General features: G+C 33.6%; 1 protein-coding gene across 1 annotated transcript in view; it reads right to left on the minus strand.

The window, feature by feature from the left end:
- LOC102755735 (gephyrin) overlaps nt 1–27,109 on the minus strand; it is a gene marked incomplete at its 3' end in the record, with an annotated part of 348,549 nt that overhangs the window by 90,368 nt on the left and 231,072 nt on the right. The window contains exon 11 of the mRNA XM_006760102.1: nt 19,540–19,596. Within this exon, the coding sequence (XP_006760165.1) occupies nt 19,540–19,596 (57 nt within the window). The remainder of the gene's footprint in view (nt 1–19,539; nt 19,597–27,109) is intronic.

A 27,109-nucleotide genomic window follows, 5' to 3' on the forward strand; every position in this document is an offset into this window, starting at 1 on the left:
TAAGTTAGGTAAAGTTGATAGTGAAGTTAATAATACTTGATTTTTCAGTCAGAGTGTGGCTAATCATATGTAAAACATATTTTACTGCATGACAAATGTAGCAGCTACTATGTCTAACAGGTAGTTCAAACTAAACATAACTTTACCTTTGTACCTCTAGTATATATTTATTGAGTACTTACACATATCAGGTACTGTATCAACCAGTATTAAGTGATTAAATACATAAAGTACACTTAACAGGAAGTATTATTCCCATTTTATAGAAAAATGAAGTGCAGACAAGTTAACTTTCCTAAGATTGCAAAGCTAGTAAGAGGCAGGGTTGGGTTTCAAATCCAGTGCTGGGATTCAAATCTAGTCCAAACACAAAATTTTTTAAGCATTATGCTAAATTCATCTTCAGTTAATTTACTTCAAGACTGTGAGAAAACCAATAAATATTAATAACTGCCAAAACATGAACATCTTTGGAATATGGTGAGAAGCTGGTTAATCTTGATTCTTTCAGAAAAATAATTTTAAAAAAATCAAATAAAACATGACTCATATTCTCAAATCTTAAAATAGACATGGTAAGCATGAAACTATTTAGGTATTTTAGTATCCTCAAAAAATGGCAATAAGAAGAATTCCCAAAGAAGAAATTTTAAGTATGGCTTTAAATGACAACTGGTTTTAAGAAATACTGAATTACTTAAAGAGTAGAGAAAGAATTAATATGTTTCTCAACTCTGGAAGAGAATTAAGCCTGATGCACTATACATGCACTGTATGTAATAAATTAGCTTCTCCTTTATGAATATAGACTGGTATCATCTTCACAGGAGTTTGAGAAAACAGCCACACAAATAACTTGTTCTGTGGTTTAGATGAGAAATCCCAGTTGAAAAAGGAAGTGATTTTGAATGGGGGAAAAATGTTGACCAGAGAAAACTGACAATTCTATTTGCCAAAGTCCAGGCTACACATTTCATTGCACTGAAATGCATGTTTGTATGAACAAGTAAAAGAAAATTTACATTGCTGATAGTCAAGAAGATACTTTCTGAATCTTTAAAATTTAGACCAGGTTTGGTGATAAACTAAAACTGTCTGTAAATCTATGGGTATGAACCACAGCAGGGTGTGACCACGAGCTGCTGAGTATTCCTGCTTTGTAATTTGCAGGCAGCTGTGCAAGTATACATATACTACCTCACATATAGAAGAGACAATTGGGTTAATTAAGAAAGAAGAAGACAAATGGAGACAAAATGCAGGCTGTGGTGTATAAGGGCACATGAAAGAAAAGAATTATGGGCATCAGCCCAGTAAGGAGTAAAAATCACTTTGATGTAAATTGTCCTCAATAATGAATAGAGAGCAATAAAAAAATAAAGCCCCTGGGAATTTATATGTTGATCCTTCTTTAGACTTAAATTGCCTACCAATACTCCCTTTGTGTCTTGGTAATAAATAACGAAGCTTTGGCTGGCTGGTGTTGCTCAGTGGTTGAACATAGACTTGTGAACCAAAAGGTTGCTGGTTCAATTCCTGGTCAGGGCACATGCCAGGATTGCAAGCTCAATCCTCAGTTGGGGGCATGCAGGAGGCAGCCAATCCATGATATTTCTCTTATCGATTCTTCTCTCTCTCTTTTCCTCTTCCTTCCTCTCTCTCTAAAAGTCAATAAAAACATATTTTTAATTTTATATTATTGTTTAAAGTATTACAAATAGTTGTACATATGTCTCCTAAAACAGCTTCAATGAAAGGCCTATCTATGACTTATTTTATTAATCAATAACACTAGATTCTGACTTCAATTTTGTTGAAAGCTAAGAAATACTTACCATTGGTTTAACAGCTTTCTTTATTTTTTTGCTTGTGTACCAATTCTGATTCCCATCTGAATTTATAAAAGCATGATTTTTCATGGACTTTTAGTCCCTAGTGTTTTTCAAATAGGATGTCAAGGAGACTGATTGGGGACAGAGAAGAAAGCTGCACTGCTCTAGGTAAACTTCACGTTTCAACAATAGGGGGAGAAAGACAATTCAGTAGTTCGAGATTCCCTTCTCTCCTGTTACATCCAAGGTCAATAAGGAATTGGAGTTGTAGAGATTGGAACAACTATTTCATAATGATGATGCCCACACTCAAAAAAGATTGGGCCACCTACCTTTGTTATTTTAAAAAGTAGAATATCAGAATATGCTGTAGGAAAGCCAGTCAGGCAATGGAGAATTAAAGTGTTTTAGAAGCACTGACCTAGAACAGTGATGCTCAACTTTTTTCATCTTATGGCACACATAAACTAATTATTATAATTCTCCAGCACACACACAAAAATACATATTTATTTGCTGATCTGACAAAAAAGTAGGTGTAATTTTGATTCATTCACACTGATGGCTATTATCATGTTGGCTATTATCTTTTTTTAAATTGACAATCTAAGGGAAAAGAGGTCAGTGTCCTTGACTAAATAGTTAGGTATTGCATGTTTTAAAAATTCTTGTGGCACACCAGTGTACCTCTTTGTAGCACACTAATTAAAAATCGCTGACCTAGATTATTTTATGCTTCAGGAATTTAAAAAATGCATGTAAATCTTACTCATATTTGACACATACAGAATGAGATATTTGAGACTGGGTTTGAACTCATGACCTGGTTAATATGTGTTTATTAAATGCTTACTGTGTGTGCTGTGTGTGTGGGAAGGTAGTACAAAACCCAAAAGAAGCTAAGTCAGTGTCTCTATCCAACCAAGTTCCTAGAATGATCCCTGACCAAAGCAAGTGGTATACTTATACACATAGGATAATGATGAGGGACAGTGATGATCATAATAATAATGGCTGATTATGAGATCAACCCAGAAGAGAACATTGTGTTCTAATAGAACTTCTTGTGATGATGAAAATATTCTATATCTATACTTTGTAATATGGTAGCCACTAGTCACATGTGACTATTAAGAATTTGAAATGTGACTGCTACAACTGAGAAACTAAATTTTAAATTTTATTTTAGTGAATTTAAATTTAAAGGCTACATGTGGCTACAGGCTATTATGTTGGAAACGGCAAATATACAGTGAGAAACGAAACAGAGAATCTGAGAGTGAATCAAGTTGATCACCAACATGTATGCAACAATAAAAAACAGTAAAAAAGGCAGGAGGAAAAGCAATATAGGAAAATATTGTCTTTAAGTACAATTCAAATTCCTTTGAGATGAATGGGAATTGGTAGAGAAGGTTTTCTGGAGGAAGATGTGCTAGAGTTATGGAGGAAGAAAGAATAGAACAAATCTGTCTATATAAAACCCTAATATGCAAATTGCCCAAACTGAGGAATGACTGGTGGAATGACCCTTCATTATGACATGCACTGACCACCAGGGGGCAGACACTCAATGCAGGAGCTGCCCCCAGCCCACAGGTCCCGACTGGCAGTGGTGAGGGACAGGGCCGGTGAGAGGGCTGCAACACGCCAAGGCGGGTGCAAGCGGGGGCCCAGATCATCCTGCTGGTTGCCCCACAGAGCCGCCCTGATCACCGGCCAGGTCTAGGGACCCTACTCATGCATGAATTTTGTGCACCAGGCCTCTAATAATGGCCAATAAAAAGGAAGAAACATAATATGACAAGAAGTTTCACCTTGATTGGAATTATAGGAACATGAAAAGGAGTAAGTGGCCAATTGTCCTTGTATGCCTGGGATTGAGGGTGTTCCTGGTACATAGAACTTTCAGTTTTAGGATGTGGTACTTTCAGTGCCCAAATCTGGAAAGTCCTGAGCAAAGTTGGAGAAGTCACTTTGGTCACTTTTAGAAAATAATGTTAGATAAATAGTGCTAGTCAAAGTATGAAGGACTTTGATAGAGAGGCATTTACTCTTGATAATAACTCAGAGGTAGGTTATTAAAGCTCTTTTGATTGGAGAGCTGAAAGGAATTAAAGTGGCCTTGGGAAGATTAGTCTGACATAAGAGAAAACAAGGATTTTAAAAAGAGAATCAGTTATTTAGCTACTCTAGTAATCCAAGTCTGAGGTTATTAGGGCTTTAAATATCCAAGTTAGAGGGGGAGGGGGAAAAGAGAAACATATTTATTTAATGCTTACTATGTCCCAGGTACTCCCAGATTTTACATAAATTATCTATAAATTATCCCTGAAACCCAGATGTGGAAACCTTATAAACTTTAGAAGAGTTCACTGATTTATTTGTTTAAGGCACTAACCATTTCCCAAATATTTTTTGAGTTCTTCCTATAAGACATACCAAGTTCACGACTTATCTTACTATAACCAGGGTTTGAAAGTAGATCAGACTACAAAGTTTATTGTATATATTAGAAGAATTAAAAGAAGATAACTTAAGAAATAACAAAAATGACAAAATTTAATGACACACTGTCAAAGATGAAAAATAAAGAAGAGTTAAAACAACAAAGATTTCTATGTTGGGAAACTTTAAGAACATGATAAAAACAAGTGAATTAGACAGCAGAGTTGGATATAGTGAATTGACATCATAAAAAGACATTCAAAGAGCAGCTGGAACTATAAGTATGAATGCAAGCAAGATATGTCATTTTTTGTGCATACCATAATGGCCAACATTTATTTGGGCTCTAACTATATTTATAATTAATATATTTCATTTGTAAAATGATAACATCATTATGATAAACTAACTTGCATTTGTATAAAGCTGGATTTCCATGTAGTATTTGATAGACTTTTTTCATTTCTATTTCCATTTGGATTTCAGTTATGTACTTAATTTTCTTATTTTGATCCAAACAATTTATATACTTTAATTCATTTTTAAAAATTCAAAAGTGAAGGAGTCAAGAAACTTTATTAACAGCAGTTGCAGTGTTATAAAAAGATACTACTTCTAAGAGATTTCTTTAAATTGTCTCTAAATCTATTATATACAAACAAAACGAAAATAGTACACATTAAAGTGAAAGCAAAGAGTGGAACATTACAGAAAATAGATTGCAATAAACAGTAAATCAATTATTAAAGATTTTCTAAGTGATAATTTATATAGTAGGAAATCTTAGGTGATTCTCCGGCAGTGTAGAATATTCATTTATGAATATTTATTATATTACAGTTTCTTTTACTTTGAACAGTTTATGGTCCTCTTTTTTAAACAGGAAATGCTATAGTCTTTAGAGTCCAGTTTTCTTCCTTTCCTTCCCCTCTTCCTCCCTCCCTTCCTTGAATACATAGATCTACTATCTGCAATTTAAATAAAACTTCCATTTACAGAAGCTCCAAATTGTAAATTAGTTGAGGTTTGTTTAGATCAGATTTGGTGTTCTAAACGTGTGTTAAGAGTTCAAAGGGCAGCCTAGTTGGTTTGGCTCAGTGGATAGAGCATCAGCCTGTGGGCTGAAGGGTCCCAGGTTCAATTCCAGTCAAGAGCACATGCCCAGGTTGCAGGTTTGATCCCCTGTAGGGGGCCTGAAGGAGGCAGCCAATCAATGATTCTCTTCCATGATTGATGTCTCTGTCTTTCATTCCCTCTCCCTTCCTCTCTGAAATCAACAAAAATATATTTTTTAAAAAAAGAGTTCAAAAGGCAACTGTTTTGCATGTTACAACTTAAAAATGCCACTTTTCCTTTAGGTAGCTAAGTTCTTAAGCACTAAAGATATAATTAAGTTTTAGTTTTTTTCTGCTCAACAGGAAAAATCAATTTAGCTTCAAAATTTTAAATTATCTAAATCAATCTTGCTACTGGGAAATCTAACACATTAAAGATAGGTTTAAAAGATGTTTATTAACTATTTTGGTGTAGAAATTATTACAAATCATTTAAGATTTATATGTAGTATATATTCCCGCTTTGCAAATACAGGAGTGGGAAAAAGTAGGTTTACAGTTGTAATACAAATAAGTAATCAATAATTAATAAATAATAATACAAGAATAAATTGTTTTGTATACCCACAACTATAAACCTACTTTTGTCCACCCCTATGTGTCAGAAAATAGCACTATTTCTATCAGAAGATAGTACTAAGTCTGGCTTTTGTTTAGGTTAAGAAAATTCTGAAGCAATTTTTCTAAGTATTTTAAAAAATGAACACTGCTGAAACACTGTTGGAACAAAGTTGAGGGTTAGGGATTTGGAAGGTGAGTTTTTCCCTTTTTTTCATGTGGCTTGAAGCGGTGAATAATAGTGTACAACATGAGACACGAATCTCATTATATTCATGATATTTTTATGCATTCTAAATGTGAAGCCAATTCCATAGGTAAAAAAATAGCAGATTACAATTACATTTGAGTAAGGCATTGTAGGAGCTCAATAAATATATGCTGAATAACTAAGTACAAAAATAAGAACAATAAATTATACAAAGGGATGTCTTTCTAACATTTCCTTAAAGTTTTCTATTTTATACAACCACATCCTCTCCTACAATAATATCCAAAACTATATAATCAATGTAAACTAGGGAAATACATACTGTGAAACTATAAGACTACTGCATGCCATTCAGAGAGCTGATGACTTTCAATAACCCCTGAACAGTAGAAACCATGGTATTTAAGAAAAAATTCTCTGCCACTCACTTGACAGCTTTTATAACTTTGGACAAGATATCTAACCTTTTGAGCCATAGCCTACTCATCTGTGAAATGAGGATGACAATAATATCTTTTCCAAACAGAGCTGTAGTGAAGATTAATTAAGATAAAATAAGTGAGATGTCAAACACAGACTTGTCACATAGTAAGAGAATTGTATTTTTTTACAAAGAGCCATCAATCACTAGTACATGGAGTAACATTTGCTGAGCAGTATTATTCAGGTAAGGTTAGAAATTATCTTGTTCTTGTACAACTCATGGATGGATTCATTTCTTTCTTTTTTTTAAAAAAAATACATTTTATTGATTTTTTTACAGAGAGGAAGGGAGAGGGATAGAGAGTTAGAAACATTGATGAGAGAGAAACATCAATCAACTGCCTCCTGCACACTCCCCACAGGGGATGTGCCCACAACCAAGGTACAAGCCCTTGACTGGAATCGAACCTGAGACCCTTGAGTCTGCAGGCTGACGCTCTATCCACTGAGCCAAACTGATTAGGGCAGGATGGATTCCTTTCTGAACAAGGCTTATTATTTTTTTAGTCTTATGAATGCCACAGAAGATAGTGACATGCAATTGGTAAAGCACTAGGGTTTCGAGAAGTTATTTCTACCGTAGTGGAGATTAGTGAACATGATGTAAACGTGAGGAAAAGAAGAGACTGAGCCATAAAGGTTTGGCTACCTCCATAATGATGCTATAAAATACATAATGTACTTAAGCAACAGTCCCATCAAGGGGCTTTCATATCAAAAAACATGAGGACATTCCCTGGAATTCTAATAATTAAGGCTTATAGTCTAACATTTGTGAAATAGTCATTTACCAATTTAAGATGAAATAGAAAACAATTATAAAAGTTTATTTCTGTCCAGATGATTATTATATTAGAATGCCTAAGGAGTTCTTCATGGTATTAGTCTTTATAGCATCATAAGTTACCACCTATAGAGTACACAGACATGTGGCATTGAGTGAAATATAGAAACCTACCACAAGTGACAAAAAGAGAAACATACTTCATGACAAATAAATAAAGCTCATGTGTCACAATGAAAGAAACAAACCCTGATAAAGCCAGAGTTCATTTAAGAGCTGAGTGCTATGGAGCAAATGCCACAGCATACACAATCCCATCCCCCTGAATCCAGTTCCACATTCCAACCTGAGAGCCCTCCTGCACACATGCTGCCACAGAGAAAGTAATACCCTGATGGATGCTGTAGGCTGTGATTGGAGATGATGCCAATGGTAGACTTCTTATACACTCTCATGGGAAATGGAGAATTGCCTGGATGAAGTGGCAGAAAGAAATGGGTTATATATACCTTTTTTACACTGGGGATTATAATCCTGGGAACTTAAGAAAAGACCTATGAAAAATGTGATGAGATGACACAAATCTTCTCTTTTAAAAGTCTTTGCTGATATCACAAGTAATTCATTTGTCTTTCATTACTTTGCTTCTCACTACAAATATATATTTCAAGAAGAAATTAATTATTCACAAAATCAGTTTTAAGAGAAAAATATCGGTAACAGTTGTAACTTGCAAAAGAAAGAAAATCAGAGAAGTTGGTTGTAATTCTACCAAATTTAAACTTTCTGAGGCCATGGGTTTAACTATGCTATTCTTTCAAGGCTTTTTCTTAAATTTTAAAGTCAAAAGATGATATTCTGCCTGTGGTCTGCATATACTACCTGGTATTTTAGATACTGTGATCTTTCTGTTGTTGTTCGTTTTGCATAACATTATAACATTTTTGTGGTCAGATTTAAACTGACAATACTGGCCTGCACATGGCAGCTATAGCTATAGTGGCCTATGCAAAGTATAGAAATGTTATGTTTCTAAAGTAACAAACTAAGACCTTAAAATTCATAGGCTATTAAAGTCCTTTTAATTACTAGTCATATTTGGAGGTACATATATTCTTTCCTTTTAGCTGCTTAATAGTGCCCTTGCTTTGGAAAGAATATTCAAAGTCTATTAATAATATTTTAATAAATATGGCTTATAAAAACAGAAAATCCATTTATGCTATGGTTTAACATAGTAAGAATAAGAAATTAAACCCCTAAAAAGGGCAAAGAACATAAAGGTCAAATTTCATGTAAAATATTTTGTTAAAAAAAGAACCACATGAATCTCATGAGGATAGCTCTTCTAGCTCATAAAAACCTTATAAAAATACAAGTATCCTGAGTAACCGAATTAGTATCTTAAAAGGGAATGAATCCTTTCTTTTAAAAATAGAGAAATCATATTAACTTTTCATTTAATCATCAGTTTTGGATGCTTTCCTGTTTCTATGGATAATGGGTCAGAGTCGTCACTAATGTAATGTACATATTCAGCTACCAGAGACAGACCTTTACCGATTTGCAAACTGGAATCTTTGTCTTTAGCCAATTTGAGTTTAATAACAAATTATTTGTTCAAAGGAATCTTTATGTAATTAAGGTGGTGATAATAATCAAACGGGCTATTTGGGTTTTAAGCATTTCAATATGATACAGTGATTGCCAGAAAAAAAGTTACTCAGAAATAGTGCAGTCTAAAAATGTACAAATTTTCCCCCAAACAGCTAACTTCTCCCCTTTCAGCCAAATGCAAAGTGCAAGGCAAAATAAATTAAGGCAAAAGGAAAATAAAATAAGAAAAATGGTGAGGGCGAGCATGTTGTTGACCATGTAATAAAACACGTGCAAAGTATACCTCAGAAACACTATAGGTAGATGAGCACGAGGGAAGCCGAGCCTGGTTTTGCAGTGGGGAAAAGAAAACACTGTTAAAGAGGAAACGATAGCACAGTGAGGGTCTCAGAAGTTTAGGTGGCTCCATCACCAATACATTTGCCAGACAGTAAAACAGCCTTATGAGAAGACACTTGAGTTTGAAATATCAAGGTTCAAGCTAGTTGAGAAGAACCTCGTGATAAAAAAAAAAAAAAATACCAGCTTATAAAAAAAATCCATGACGAAGATGACTCCCTTTAATCAGAATCTGGTATAATCTTGTTGAAAAGAGGCTAATTTAAGGTTAACAGAAAAGGACTTTGTCCTATGGTATCACACCAATCTTCACTGGCTTAACACTAGCAAACTACATGTGACATTATTCTTTAAAGAGGGCACTAAGCCAGCTCAGTATTCTAATTCTGATTTCCTGTTCCTACTATTCCATTCTCAGTATTACTGAATATTTTTCTCTATATATCTATACCTATAGCTCTATCTCTATTTAAATCTACCCATACCAATACCAAAAAAGATATGAAATCTTAAACACAAACTCTTCTACAGACCTATCTTTTAAAAACAACTATTTTATACTTTAAAACATGTTTATAGTCTTCATGACACCAAACTGATCATTTTCTGGCCTGTTTTTCCTTTCTAGGTTGTCACATTGCCATGTTCAATTCTGTGGCTTCTTCTTTCATTAGGTTTTCTCAATGTCATGTGAGGCAAATTCTTAAGTCTACATTCTCTAGTTACAAAATTCTTCATGAAGTTCCAAAATATAAAGTTAGGATGCGAAAATGACAGTATAGGAAATGTCAAAATGGAGGAATCAAATGCCCTTATTATTTGATTTGTTCTTTAACTGTATTCCAGCTCAGCTAGATGTAGAAGGTCCTCAATGTATTTATTGAGTGAATGAATATACAAACTCTTTTCTTCTAACCTTAAAAAAACTTGAACCATGTGAAATAATAATCAGAAGGTTTTACACTTACCATTAAAAAGACCTGTGATAGAATGTATGACTGCCACTTAATGAGTTACTTTGAGGTAGTTTTTAAAATATGGCCAATTCTATACATATTAAGAAATTATATCCTGGGTGGTGAACATCTTTTCTAATAATAGACAAACATGGTAATTGACCGTAACTTCGCTACTCCTCCCATTGGCTAATCAGCCTGATATGAAAATTAACCGCCAACAAAGATGGCAGCTAATTTGCATACTCCAGGCAGGGCGGGGCAGCGCCATCGCCTGCCCTGCTGCCATCTGGGCCTGCTATCTGCGACCCGGGGTGGTGGGCGTCTGTGTGCGACCTGACCAGGGGCAGCCAGGCGGTGCAGCAGTGATCAGCCAGCCTGCCTGGCCTCCGTCCAGGCATCCCATGTGCGACCCGACCCGGGGTGGTGCCCCAACCCGAAGATCGGGCCCTGCCGTATGCGCGACCGGGGAGGCAGGGTAGGCACCGAGGGATCGGGCCTGCCATCTGCCACCCGGGGAATGGGCCTGAGCCAGCAGGTGGTTATCTCCCAAGGGGTCCCAGACTGTGAGAGGGCACAAGTGGGGCTGAGGGACACCACCTCCACCCCCCTACCCTGCCAGTGCACAAATTTTTGTGCACCGGGCCTCTAGTATAATATAATACAATATATAAATGATGTATTATAGAACTGTACACCTGAAACCTATATAATTTTATTAAGCAATGCCATCCCAATAAATTCAATACAAAAGAAATTATACCTTTATAATCAATCACAGACACATCTGATTTTCTTTGGCAAGATGCCAGTTCTAATAAAGCCTTGCCCTGCACATTTATTCTGTTTCTATAACTATACCCATAAAACTAAAAAACATTATCTTTGAAATCAGTTTGAGTCTTGTCTCCCTCCCACCTCTCAATTCTCCATTTTCTATTACTAGGGAAATTTACTTGTCAAGGAGATCTTTTATTAGTACCTTATTTTTGTATAAAATTTCTGAGAAGGGCAATTCTGTAGTAAGTATTAAACACCTCACAGATATGTTATTTCCACTCCAAATGATGTTGTAGGCTATTGTAGGTGATTTGATAAGTATTAGATGAGAAATTTTTAGTTCGAAGCACAAGATAAATTTTAGTTATTTTTGAGTAGAACTGAAACTTTAGAAATGTATTAATGTTACATACATGTTAAGCAAATTCTAACAAAGTAAAAGGTAGCAAAATTTGCCAGTTTTCCAAAAGAAATAGCCCTAAAATTGATTTACCGCTATCTTTATCTTTATTGTAGTGCAGACATATTTATAAGACACCATCTATCAAAGTACTCAGAATGTTACATAATTATTATAAATTAAATGCATATTATCAATGAATAAATGCCAAAAATGTCAAAAAAAGGAAGACTTAAAGGCTTACATAACATTCTACATACAAAACCCAAAAGACATAGAAATATGCCTAAAGAAAGTAGAGTATACAAACTGATGTTTATTCATTTAAAAGCTACTGGCAATGGGAGGATAAGGACACATATGGAATACCTTAATCAATAAAGAAAAAAATTTAAAAAAATATTTATAATACACAGGAAAAAAAAGCTACTGAATGTTTATTTACCTAAGGAGTAGTGTTCTAGCTGTTTCTCCTCACCTCAGAATGAGTTGGCTGATTCAATGCAGATACCTTTTAGACTTTTAAGTGCTGTATAATAAGATATGATGCATTACTTGTTACTGTCAGTGTCTTTCCCATTTGTATGGTACTTTTAATATGAGGTATGATTTTAGGTGAGGTCCAATTGGAAATTCAGTAGAAATTAAAAGTTGATCATGATTTTCAAGGGGAAAATTATTAAGAGGCAATGAAGTGATAAACAAAAGAAATGCAATGTATACTGCAAAAATACTTTAAAAATACATTTTAAAAAAAAGTTTAAGAGAGCAAGAATGGAATTTATTTTTATACATTAAGTGGTCCCCCAAAGAGGAGGAATGTACAAACTATACTTTTTCCATATGTCTATATTTGAAGGGTTTAATGTTAATTCGATAGTAAGTTTTACTCTCTTGTGTGTGTTTTGTGTGTATGTGTGTGTGTGTGTGTGTGAGAGGGGGGGGGGAATATGTGGCATATAAAAAGAGAGTAGCTAGCAGGAAGAAAAAGAAGAATAAAAATTCAATAATAATCTGAAACCATCCCTAGAAAAATGAGCAGCTCTTCTTTTCTCAAGCTTTAAAATGAAGATAATTTCACACAGCCTCTACTTTTGTTAATGTCATCATTTCTTTGTTAATGTCATCTTTCTTTTCAATGTCATCTTGATACACTAACCAGTTATAGCAGTTCTTGGCAAATGTTTTCTATACACATTCAGATAGTAAATATTTTTGGTTTTACATTTCCTATGGTTCTTGCCTCAACCGTTAAGCTCTGTTGTTGTAGTGCAAAAACAAGGATAGATGATATAAAATAAATGAGTGTGGTTGTGTTTCAATAAAACTTATTTTTGGACACTGAAATTTGAATTTCATATAATTTTCACATATCATAAAATGATATTCTTTTGATTTCCCTCCATCATTTAAAAATGCAAAAATCATCCCTAGTATGTGGGCTCACAAAAGAGAAACAGGATATGGCCCAAAGGCTATAGTTTGCTGACTCCCGAGTTATAGCATTAATTTGATGAATATAAAAGTGAAAAAGAGCCCAACTGCAATTCGAAAAGCATAAGAGGTAATTCAGGAGTAAGGCTGAAATGAAAATACTGATTTTAAAAGATCTACAACCATACCATCTAATTCATTATTTATATTACCCCTACTTCATATCAGTTTTATTTTTAGTTAACTTTGTGCCAATAATCTGTCTTCATAAGTCATCTTCCCTTTTATTGTTTTTAAAAGCCTTTAAAAATTAACATATTTGGTTACCTATCTGTATACATTTTTAGCTGAATAAAAAGTTACTATCATATTACATAAACTGAGTGAAAATACAAAATTTGTGGCTTTGAGGTATTTTTACTCCTCTCCTTGCTTTCCTTTCTAGTCGTCATTATTTCATGAGCATATATCTAACTTTTCTTCTAAATATTTTAATATTCAATCTTTCTAGAATCCCATTTTTAAAAACTAATTAACTTCAATTCTGTAAATTTATCTTGATTTATATTACTTAAACAAAGTGTTAGTTTGTCTTTTCATAACCTATGTTTTCCAATTTTCAACACAATCTACATTGTTCTTCAATCTTGTGCATTACTTTTAGTATTCTTCTTACTAGTTTCATGCATTTGGTTAAGTGGAAAATTAACTTTTTACTTTATGTGGTTTTAGTCTTGTCATTATTCTCAACACATTATCAGTCTAAGAATTTGCAGTAATTTTTGCAGTTGTTAAATTAGGCAAACTCTGCTTAGGTAGAAAATGTTAATATTATCAATATGAAAACTACTGAAAACCCATTGAGGGTTCAGAATATTTCAGCTTTGTGCAATGGACAGAAAAAGATGATAAATTCTTAATGTAGAATTCAAGAATCTATTACATCCTACTTTTTGCTATAGAGGAGTAAATGTAGGATAAAGAAGTATATAAATAAAATTAATATTCAAAAAATATTTTAATAGAATATTAAATTTTATATAATTGATTATCCATAATAAATAAGAATGCAAGGTTTTCTCTCTAAAAAATAATATATTGTGTAGATGATACCAATAGAAGCATCAATGATTTAATGAAATCCTTATTCCAAACTTCTGAATGATGCTTCACCTTCTAAATTACTAAATAAAATATTTAAGTGGCAAAATGGTTCTAAATCTTTCCTTTTAATGAAACATTTAGGAGTGTTTCAATGAATAAAATGGCACCCACTGTTTTGTTCTTGTGTGTGATCACCTATAATAAATTTGTGTGAAACTGAATGGTGACTATCTGCCAATTTACCCCATTTTAGAAACAAAACCTATTTATATAGCCTATGGTCCTGAGAATAACTTTATTCTGCTCTTAAGCAACATTTTAAAATATAAAAGGCATATATTACAGCATTCTGGGGTAACAGAAATTAAAGGTGAAGGAGAAAAAGTGAATATTCAGCTAAGCATTTTATTTGCAGCTAAGAGAGCTTTTCTTAGCTGAGCTGTCTAGAGAAGATATAATTTGCCTTTAGATAGTTTTTTTTCTACTCTTCTGTTAACAGAAATCTTAGAATGATATACCTCTATTCAATCTTTGCAGAAAAAAAAAAAAGGTATATAGAACAAGTGCGGCCCCATGAAATGAAACAAAAGATGAAGATACTGAGACTGGTCATTATGTACTATACTACGCAGTATAGGTGTTGAAAAAAGAAATCAAAGAATGACATGAGATAAACTAATTTGCAAAGTACAGAACTTTTCATTTAATCCTAACATAACACTAACTCCCCACCAAGTTGACGTGAACAAGTCTCAATTTTCTAGTCTTAGTTTTATTGAAAGAAAAAGAATATCAGCTCTCATGATTGATTAAGGAAGAGTATGACACTAAATACATATATTAATTAATATAATCAGAATATCTTTAGTGGTTTTTAGAATAATATCCAGGTATCTTTAGACTGATTTAGACATAGAGTTCATGCTAATTTTTTTTTAAACAGTGGAACACATTCTGAGGGCGATTGTGGATGATCTTTTAACTTCAATAAGAATATAAATAGAAAAGCAGCACTGGCTCCAAAGGAAGAAGTAGAAAACACTTGTTATACTTTCCTTCTCTGTTTAGCTATTATAATTTAATTACTGATATTAGTAAAAACAATTTTGGACTTCAGTAATCAAAACTTAATATAGAGATATAAATAACTATATATGGTATCTAATTAAAAACAAGCTGAGATTATATCACTATTATTTTTCATTCTACCCTGTATAACAAAAACTATCATAGCAATATGAATTAAATGTATAGCACTAATATTGGGAGAAGTCAGGGCTAGGATTCATAGGCACTTTTTAAAAAGCCTTAGGAATGGGAGGTCAGGGCTAAATAGAGCCAGAATTATTTAGAGTAAACCCTTGATTTTTGCAGACCTCAATTTAATGGACAAAATTTCTAGACCGCATATCATATGTGAATATTAACACTGATAACTTTAAAATGTTTTTACCCAAGATTTGCTTATAATTAAATTAACGTATTATTATTTTTTATTTTTGTTATTAATTCACTGCTATTTTTTTAAAACAAATTTTAGTGAATAGGCCATACGATGGAAAAACACCGTAGTAATTTCACTGACATAAATAAATATTACATACCTACAACTATAGTCTACATATTTAAATCCAAGAGCCAACATTCATAAACAATGTTCAACGAATGATTAGCACGTGACCACCCCGCAGCTCTTGTGCTACTTGGTTCTGTTGTCCTGTGGCAAGACTTTCTGCAGCAGTTTTAATGCATGCCTGCTGATGGCTGGACTTGTGCTAAGCCATGCCCCAGTGTCAGAGCAAGTTCCTCCTCCAACCCTGCTGGCTGCACTAACTGTTGGGAACTCAGCTCCTCATTTATCCTGTGCTTGCTGCACCATATGTTGGGGGCATAGGTCTTGATCCTGCCCTACTACGCCAACTGTTGGATCCGCGCCTCTCTGCCAGGGGCTGAACCTTCTTGGACATCCAGCATGCTCTGAATAGGGCCTTCACACTCTTAACTGGCCTTGAGCATCCGGCATAATCTGAATAGGGTCCCCAACCCAGCTTTGTGCATTTGTTTACTTGTGATGACTGATGAATGCATGCACTTACTAAACTTACTCAGTTTAAAATTAAAATTACAGTATACATTTAGAAAAGTTTTCTGTGAAATTAAACTTTTCATACATACTTAATTTTGATTACACAAATATGTCCACACAAGTAAAAACAAGTAAACTAACTAATTTGTCAAGTTTTTAACATGCATTTAGAAAACCTTCTTTATTATATAATGGACTTTCAGCTATAATGAACACTCCCTCTCCTGAATTAATCTGTTATATCGAGGTTTTACTATACAACAATAATTTAGCTTTTCTTTTGCCATATTTATATCATATACCATTTTTGAGATTTACTTCCATTTATCTTAGAAATATATATTCAGTAGAAGAGCTAAGTATTCTGAGTCTGAACTACTGGTCACAAAATACTATTTTTGCCTTTGATTATATACTATATGCACAGTACTGAGTGACTATAAGGTATTGTTCTCCTTCAAAGTGTTATCTTAAGCATATTATCCTTTATCTCAAGTAAGATGTTACATGATGGTGTTCCTTGTAAAGATGCTTACTATTTTATTTTTAAACAAAAAATATCTTACAGTTAATCCTAAAGAATATGAGTTGAGAAAAGTCTATTAATTCAGAAAAAAGTCTACTTGCCAGAATACCTACCTATACTCTAACATAGATCATTTTCCTTGACAACTGAAATCGAATCATAAAGGCTCTATCACTTGGATCCAGCCCATAAATTATAATCCTGTTGACACATCTAACAGGGGACAGAAGAGACAGTCAACAGAAAAGCTCCAAATGAAGTCTCATGAAAAGATCCTCAGAAAATTATATAATTGTATAAGAAACACAGATTTTGCAAAGGAAGTTTTTATTTTGTAATGAATCCAGAATGTTATTAAATCAACCTCAATGCTAGTGTGGCTTAAGGGTCCTCTGCTCTGCCAATTTACCCTGCATTTCATAAACATGAGCATGAAGCTGCAGCTAGAAAAGAGGGAGAAAAGAGAAAAAAAGTAAACAAAAATGGAGATGAGAGGACAAACCAATCAGATTTGGAATTACCAGTCAGCAGAAGTTAAGGGGAAAAAAAATCACCGAGTAAAATCGTACATGTACTCTGAGAGAGTATCCTTTCACATTGCCTTCTAGCTGATCTCTGAGCTCATCCAGCTTTCGATGGAGCTACATGTAAACATCAAAAAATGAATTGAAAAAGCAACTTGTTCTCTTTTCAGTTTTTCTTTTAAAAATAAGATCACAGCATTGCACATTTCTCACTGCCTTTGGCAAACATTTCAACACATCAAAGATCTTTGTATAATACAAGAATACATGCTAAATAAAGCTGTGACTAGGGAAGCCAATATTTTAATTATTGCATCTTGTCTCCCCAAAGCATTAGAGAAAAGAAATACTGTAACTACCCTTTTAATCCTCTAGAGATCCACTTAAGATTTTTCTATTTGGTAGAAATACGGAGTAAAAATATTTAAAAATTATGAAATTTACCTTTCTTTCCCAAATATACTTTTTGATTTAAGGCTGCATCCACATTAAAGTAAACTGACTGAACCCAAATATCTATCTTTTGTTCTTATAAATAATGTGTGTATATATATATAATCATACTGTATATATACTTAAAAACAACAAACATACAATTATAACTTGAAGTTCTATACACACAAAAGCTGAACATAGAGATAATTAAACACACACATACTCACACATCAATCCAGTTTATAGCAGATGGTGCTGCAGTCAGGGATGCTATTTGATCTTTATTTCACTATCAATAACTTCTCCAAAGTTATGTTGCTCTGCACATTTGAGTGTGAGTCATAATCCATAGTCTAAATGATTATAGATTTACCTTTCCTTAAAGACAAAGGTAAAATATGATACCTCACAGTAGACAGTGAGGAATGTTACTGATAATCATCAGGATACATAAACTAATATATTTGTGACTGAATAATTTTAACTTGCCTCATTTTTGAAATAGAAATTTAATCAACACTTCCTATCTCCTCTGACTATCCTTAGTGAAATAACATTTTAAAAAATGATACCCAGTATATAGCAGTGTTAGAGAACAGAGAGGGTGATTTGTCTGGAATTAAGGACACAAACGTACAGACACACCTTCATCCATGTGCAATCACACGAGTGGCACACACACAAATAAATAAACAAATACAAAAAAAGTAAAATTCAGAAGGCAGAAGAGGCAAGGAGAGGAAAAAGTGCAGAAATTAGTGCTTAATAAATTGTTAAATGGAAATAAATTGAAGATGTGTAAAATTTTGAAATAACTTAATATTAGGCCTCTAGAATCTAAACCAGCGGTCACCAACCTTTCGGACCTCACGGACCACCAGTGGTCCGCAAACCACCGGTTGGCAACCGCTACATAGTTATTGAATTTTGGAAACATCCCAGTGCAATGAATTATCTGTCATTTTGATTAGTTTAACAGTTACTACTGTTGCAAGAACAAATGGGATTGAGATATAAGAAGCTGTTATATGGGGGGGGGGGGGGGGGGGGGGCTTTAAAAATTCAAATTTTATCTTACATTTATGGGGGCAGCATTAAAAATTATCAATGCAACTTTTAACTATGTCTGTGTTTCCTAGGATTGATAACTTGTTTACCTATTCATTGTGACTAAATGTTAGAGTATCAAGTACCCAAGATATTTAACAACTAGAAAATGGGACCATCAGATCAGAAATATTTAAGTTGGAAATTAGCAAATCACATACAAAAATGGGCAAACATTAGATGTATATTGTTTCTGCTGATTGTTATATCAATTTTTTAATTTAAAAAATAAAATAAAGGGGATTGAGTGCTTAAATACTGTTAGCTATATGTGAGCCCATTATACCAGCATCATATAACATTTCTAATTCTTAAGATTTTTATATATGTATAAAATATGTTATTAATTCATAATTATTTTTCTGGAATAAACTATAAATGGTAATAACACCAAAATAATACTTAATTATTTTTAATAAAAAACATAAACAGGGAAGATAATATTCTGAAAATAAATATTAGTTCTCTGTGTAACAGGAACTCAACACATAGTGACATCAGTCAGAGGAACGGTTTACTCTAGAACCCCAAATTATGGCACCTGTAGTGAGGCAGTTGCCCTTTTTCTTGTCTGTAGTGCCATTCAAAGCTAGTTATTTGTCAGCTTGCCTTCAGCTGGTTGCTCTATATGTAGCTGAAACAAACAAAAAATATGACCCAACAGCCAATAAAAATATTAAAATAAAAAAAATGGGATGGTGAAAAATGGAAAAAGCTCCCTTCCTCCCACCACCCGCCAAAAAGGAAGAAGTGTAGGCTATAGACAAAATCTTGCCAAAAAATGTTAGAAACATATTTACTTTGAGGGATCCAACTCTACTAGCAACTCCTTTGCTTTCATCCGGCCGTCTAATTTGCTACAATGAGGGAAGATGGGTAAAAAAGACAGAATAAAGAAAAAGTGAACTTAAAAATTTTTCTACGCATTAGTAAATAATACATGCAAAAACATCAATTGACTCTTTGAGGTACCTCTTAGGAGGTCAAGGAGTTAACTAACCCGGAGGCTATATGACATGCTCTGCAAATAGGCTGGTCAGTAGAATGCAATCATCGTTATGGCACTATTCCTGATGAAGAAATGTGCACTTACTTTCTGTTATCTTGGGGATTTCTGATGAAGCAATATCTGGAGTAGTGTTACATTTTCATTTGGTTTATGAAAAACAAAGAATTACAAATATACCTATGCATAGAACTTTGTTTCTTTCAGTGTTTTAGTATCTATTCCATTGTAATATCAGAAAACATTAATGATATGATTAGAAACATAAATGTTCCCCAAGTGGAAAGATCAGTCCTGACAAGCATCATTCTTAATAGGTGACAGAGTGAAGATCCTCCGCTTGCTGACCCAAGCATTGAGGTTGTTCAGCTGTCACTGAGATTCCCAATTAAACAATTGTGCTGCCCAACCAGAAAATTTTAATGCCAGACCAATGTCAGATATAGTCACTCCCTCAAAGATTTCTGTATTTCAGTAGAATTTTCCTCCTAGGTAAGATAGGGGAAAATAAAGTTGCCATTTTAAAAACTTGTTTTATATCATTACATAAATGAGAAAAAGAAGGTTCTTAACACAAAATGTTTTATCAGATGAGGGATAAACTAGAAATTCATTTGCTTTTTAGTAGAGCTGTAACAACAAATATTTTGTTTAAAGAGGAAGACAAAAAGAAAAAAAATGAAAAAAGAGAGGGAGAAGGGGAAAGAAGCTTCCGATCAAGTGGATTCGTACATGTGTAGAATGACAGCCTCCCTTCAGACTGCACAGGTCAAGTTAGCTGGAATGCTTCTGCTTGTACTAGGAGACAGCAGAGAAGCATCAACATGATGTCAAGTTGTGTGTTAAAATCCCCTGAAAAAAAGAAACCTGACCTCACTACAAAATTATATTTGGCACACTTACAGATTGTTTTATCCTTTTTAGGACATCTCAGATAGTATATGGAGATTACTTAGGAAAAAAACTAAGAATTGAATTATCACTTTGAAAAAAAAAAGCATCTTGGCACATAAGAATTTTAATGTCAACTTCTGGTTTTAGTTAATATAAATAGTTTTTACTAATTCTTCAGCATTAACTAAATTTATGCCCAAATAATAATCACCAATTCTCATGCTTAGTCAAACAGAATTCTCAAATTTAGAAACAATGAAAACTAAGTAGAATGGCTACCCGCTATAAGATAGGACCTTTGTGTAGACAATGTGTTCCTAGTAATTCTCTTGTGCTATTTTCTTTGACCTCAGAGAACATTTTCATACCAAAAGTTGTTTCCCTTTTTAAAGGGAGACTCACTATATCTTGATTACAAAGATAAACTATGCAGTTTCCAATGAAAGTATAGTCTAGTAATGCCTCATGCTGCTTTCTGAAAACTTTCAAAAACTATGAAGATTTTCAGTAACAAGTGAATACCACTTTCTACATATATTTTTTTAATTTCCAGAGAGCTTAAAATTACATCAAGTCTAGCAACATAAGGTATCTTAGTCAAGGTTACACAGAATATTAATGACAAATCAAGGAACAACATCCACAGTTCCTAATTTATAGTTTAAGGTTGTATTTCCTTAATAGGCCTGGAAATAAATGGGTAGGACAAAAATTGATGCTTATTAGATTATATGTATATGTATATATCTCTTTATCTCTCCATCTTAAATAAATTTTGTTATTATATGAATTATAAGAGAGAAAAAATAGTCACCATTGAACACTAAACATGAAAAAAAACTATAATACTAATTTAAAGATAGATTTTTGGAGTAGACAGCTCATTTGTTAATGCTTGAGATCAATTTTCTGCATATAAATTGGATTTTGCAAATTGAAACTATCATAAGAGGAAGACTTTAGAAAACCAATGTGGTTATCAAAGTCAGAGTTGTCATGTAATATTTTTGTGGCTCCTAAAACAGGTAATAATTCCAAATACTAAACATTTTCAAAGAGAATCTGAAAAAATTTGTCTCATAAACAAAAATTTGAGAAGTAGAGAAAAGTTAAATGAATAGATTTTGAAATGCAATGCTCCCATTTATTCTAGTCAACCCTTAATAATCAACTATGATGGAACAGAATAAGAGAAATCACAAAAGATTAGCATTTGAATAAAATGAATTAATTTGATCTTCATGATAATTGTAAGAGCCTCAGATGTTAGCTAATTTTATACATACATTTCTCTGAGGCTAACATTCTCTATCAGTAACTAAGAGAGGTTAAACTGCAAATGTTTCTGTTACATATAGGATCATTGCAATATTAATGACATTTTTATAAACAAGTATAAAGAACTGTAAGGATTATGAGTTGGTTGAAATTATTAATTATTTACATATACTGAAAAATAAAATGTCAGTTGCAAAACAAGAAATGTTATCACTAATAATTTTTCTATCTTGAAGAAATCCTTCTACAAGCATTTTACTGAGATTTTAAAAGATATAAACTAGAGGATCAAAATCATTTCAATATTCTATTCAGCCTCCCAGCTAGAATATTTAACAAAACATTTATTAAAAATAGTCTGAAAATATTGCACTGTATTACTTCTTTTGCAGCATCTAGGAATCGTTCTTTAGGGGTTAATTACTGGAGAATCTATCCTTAGGGATTAATTACCAGTATGTGTCCTAAAAACAGTGAAATCACTGCTGTTTGTAGTCAGCTTTTTAATAACAGTTTGAATTCTAGAAATATCATTTAAAAAAGACATTGCCTGAAAGCAAATACAATATGGGTTGTTGATTTGCTTTGTTTTAGTCTAATTTTTCAAAACTGAGCTCACTGTAAAATCACTTGGACGGCTAACAAGGTAAAAATTATTCCTCTTGCCAATAATAAGTAGTTGTGTTATGTTTTTATTGAAGCAAACATACAGGCTTTAGAGTAGAAATCCAACCTGAAATTAATTTTTTTAAAGATATGAAATTTCAAAGAAAGTTTAGGCTTGTGAAAGCCACATAAAGGTAAGTGACTATATCACCGGGTATATGCATTCACATTTCTCTTTATTACAAAATGTTTGCTAAAAATTTTTGAGAAAAGGTTTATATTTTGTGTGTTTGTTTTATTGATAAGAGAACTCAGGTTTGGAGAGGTTCAGTGGCTTTCTGGGGAACTAGAAATTAAGAAAATTTAGACTCTCACCTATGAAATGACTAATGTAGACTCCCATCCTTGTCCCCTGCCATATTTTCTATTGATTTAGATTATGTAGATTAAACAAATTTTTCTGTTTGTTTGTTTGCCTTAGGGCCTGAATTCTTTTATTTTTAGAATTATCTAACTTACTCCTAATTACCCTGAGAGACAAACATTTTTAACCTGATTTTATTATGCCACTTTTTAAAAAGTATGGGCATCAATAATAGAAAAAGAACTTTTTACTTAGAAACTATCTTCCAACCAATACCACTCAGTGTATATTAGTAAAGTTATAGATTGTTTCTGGTAGTTATGATTTGGAGGAGGACATTAAAAAGATTTTTACTTTCAACTTGAAAATTTGAACCAACTTCTGTAAGTAAGAAAATACCTTATTAGGATTTGTCTTTAATCCTAAAGTATTGGCATGGCCAATTTTAGAATATATATCATTTTAAAATATAATGATCCAGAGAATAATTTAATTTGGGATATCTCTTTATTAAAGTCATGAATGAGATGAGACATGGCCAGTTAATTATATGGATTTTTATTTATTTATTTATTTTTATTTATTTAAAATGTCAACCCTTCTTGCCCTTGTTTTCTTGTTTTTTTTTTAAAAAAATATATATATTTTATTGATTTGGGAGAGGGGAGAGATAGATATATATCAATGATGATAGAGAATCAGGGGAGAGAGAAGATAGAAACATTAATGATGAGAGAGAATCATTGACTGGCTGCTTCCTACATTTCCGGAACTGGCACGTACTCCTAACCTGATTCGAACCTGGGACCCTTCAGTCTGCAGGCTGACACTCTAGCCACTGAGGCAAACCAGCTAGGGCAGTGGTCCTCAGCCTTCCTAATGCCACGACTCTTTAGTACAGTTCCTCATGTTGCGGTGACCCCCAATTTCATTGTTACAAATTGAACATAATTAAAGCATAGTGATTAATCACAAAAACAATATGTAATTATATATGTGTTTTCCGATGGTCTTAGGCAACCCCTGTGAAAGGGTCATTCGACCCCCAAAGGGGTCGCGACCCACAGGTTGAGAACCACTGAGCAAGGGCAATTATATGGATTTAAATCATGGCTCTATCTAATAAATTCTGTTGCTGAAATAATGATGGCATAGGTTATTTCTGTTGAGCTGCTTTTGCACTAACATGCCCCAAACTATCAAAAAGAAGTTGAAAGGAATTAAAACTTTTTAATTAAAATGAAAGCTAGTATTAATTTAATTGTTCCTTGTATTTCTATACTTCTCACTTTCCTATTTTCCTATCGCTTGCACAAACTCTAGTGGATACCAAGATAAATCATTATTTCATTTAACAGAATTAAGCTTGACCTAAATGAGAAAAATCTTGACTAAAGTTAGAGCATTTTCAGTTGATAATCCCTAACTTTATGTAGTAACATGGAATGTAAAGGCTGGATAAATAAATGTAAATTATTTTATATTAATTGGATATTAATATAACATCAGAGAGAAGGGCTAAACAGAATGGTAATAATATTTATTCGGTCAGTATAAAAACTTATTTCAAAGAAACAGATTTATAGGCCTACAAGGAACTTTAGAGGTTACTTAATTTAATACCATGATATTATAAATATAAAAACTGACGTCTATTTAAAAAATATTTCAAAGTGGCAGTTGGGCTGACCCTCAATATTTAGTGCCTCATAGTGCAATTACTTTTACATACTCAATGTTAAGTTTTCAAACAACTTTGGATCCATAATTTTTTAAGTGTCTGCCAATAAATAAGTCATATGCAAATACTAAAAACTGCTTTTAATTGAATATCATTAAATTGAATTCATCAAGATGCAAAAATGACCTGTTCTTGGTATCCATATGAATTATATGAATAAAGAAAAACTAAGATACCTAGGAATAAACTTAACTAAGAATGTAAAAGACCTGTATTTAAAAAAACTACAGGACATTGAAAAAAGAGATAGAGGAAGATATAAACAAATGGAAGAACATACCATGTTCACGTATTGGTTGGATCAACATCATTAAAATGTCCATACTACCCAAAGCAATTTACAGACTCAATGCAATCCCCATTAAAATACCAATGGCATATTTCAAAGATCTAGAACAAACTTTCCAAAAATTCATCTGGAATTTAAAAAAAGACCCCGAATACCACAGCAATCTTGAGAAAGAAGAACAAAGTTAGAGGGATCACAATACTGGATATCACGCCATATTACCAAGCCACGGTTCTCAAAACTGCCTGGTTCTGGCACAAGAACAGACGTATAGACCAATGGAGCAGCACAGAGAGCCCAGAAATCACCCAAGCCATTATGCTCAATTAATAATATTTGACAAAGGAGGCAAGAACATACAATGGAGTCAAGAAGTCTCTTCAATAAATTATGTTGGGAAATTTGGTCACATACATGAAAAAATTAAAACTAGATCACCAACTTACACCATACACAAAAACAAACTCAAAATGGCTAAAGGACTTAAATGTAAGATGGGAAACCATAAAAATCCTCCAAGACTCCATAGGGAGCAAAATAGCAGACATATGTCGTAGCAATATCTTTACAGACACAGCTCCTAGGGCAATGGAGACTGAGGGGAAAATAAACAAATGGGACTACATCAAAATAAAAAGCTTCTGCACACCACAAGAAACCATCAACAAAACAACAAGAAAGTCCACTGCATGGGAGAACATATTTGCCAATGATATTTCCGATAAGGGTTTAATCTCCAAAATTCACAGAGAACTCATACAACTTAACAAAAGGAAGATAAACAACCCAATCAAAAAATGGGCAAAGGATCTAAATAGACACTTTTTGAAAGAGGACATAAAGAAGGCCCAGAGACATATAAAAACATGCTCAATGCCGAAACCGGTTTGGCTCAGTGGATAGAGCGTCGGCCTGAGGACTGAAGGGTCCCGGGTTCGATTCCGGTCAAGGGCATGTGCCTTGGTTGTGGGCATATCCCCAGTAGGGGATATGCAGGAGGCAGCTGATCGATGTTTCTCTCTCATTGATGTTTCTGGCTTTCTAGCTCTCTCCCTTCCTCTCTGTAAAAAATCAACAAAATATATTAAAAAAAAACATGCTCAAAGTCCTAATCATCTGAGAGTGACAAAATAACAATGAGACACCATTTCACACTTGTCAGAATGGCTATCATCAACAAATCAACAAATGACAAGTGCTGGCAAGGATGTGGAGAAAAAGGAACCCTCATGCACTGCAGACTGGTGCAGCCACTGTGAAAAATAGTATGGAGGTTCCTCAAAAAGTTAAAAATGTAACTTCATTTGACCCAGTAATCCCACTTCTAAAACTATATCCCAAGAAACCAGAAATCCCAATCAGAAAGGATATATGCACCCCTATGTTCATAGCAGCACAATTTACAATAGCTAAGATTTGGAAACAGCCTAAGTGCCCATCAGCAGATGAGTGGATTAAAAAGCTATGGTACATCTATACAATGGGATAGTACACCACTATAAAAAAGAAGGAATTTTTACCATTTGCAACAACATGGATGGAACTGGAGAGCATTATGCTAAGCAAAATAAGCCAGTCGGAGAAAGATAAATATCACATGATCTCACTCATATGTGGGATATAATGATCAACATAATTTGATGAACAAGAATAGATCCAGTGACAAATGGTGGTGGTGGTGGTGGTGGGGGGGGTTAGAGAACAACCAAAGGACTTGTGTGCATGCATATTTGCATAACCAATGGACACAGGCACTGGGGAGGTGGGGGCATGCCTGGAGTGGGAATGGCTGGGGGGAGAGGAGGATTAATCCGAGGAAAAGGAGACATGTAAAACTTTAGACAATAAAAAACACACACAATTATATGAATAATGAACTAAAGATTCTGCATATACTTTAAACAAAGGTAGAATTAATACAGTTGCTAGGTTTAATTAAGAGAACACTGTAGTTCTGGCCAGTGTGGCTCAGTTGGTTGGGCATTGTCCCATGTACCAAGAGGTTGGCAGTTGGATTCCTAGTCAGGGCACATGCTTGGGGTTTCCAGCTTGATCCCCGGTAGGGGGTGTGTAGGAGACACCGATGGATGTTTCTCTTTCTTTCCATATCCCTTCCTCCCTCTCTAAAAATAAATAAAAAAATTTTAAAAAGAGAAAACTGCCATAGCCAGTTTGGCTCAGTGGATAGAGTG

This window comes from Myotis davidii, unplaced genomic scaffold (assembly GCF_000327345.1).
Source record: "Myotis davidii unplaced genomic scaffold, ASM32734v1 scaffold337, whole genome shotgun sequence".
NCBI classification, from domain to species: domain Eukaryota; kingdom Metazoa; phylum Chordata; class Mammalia; order Chiroptera; family Vespertilionidae; genus Myotis; species Myotis davidii.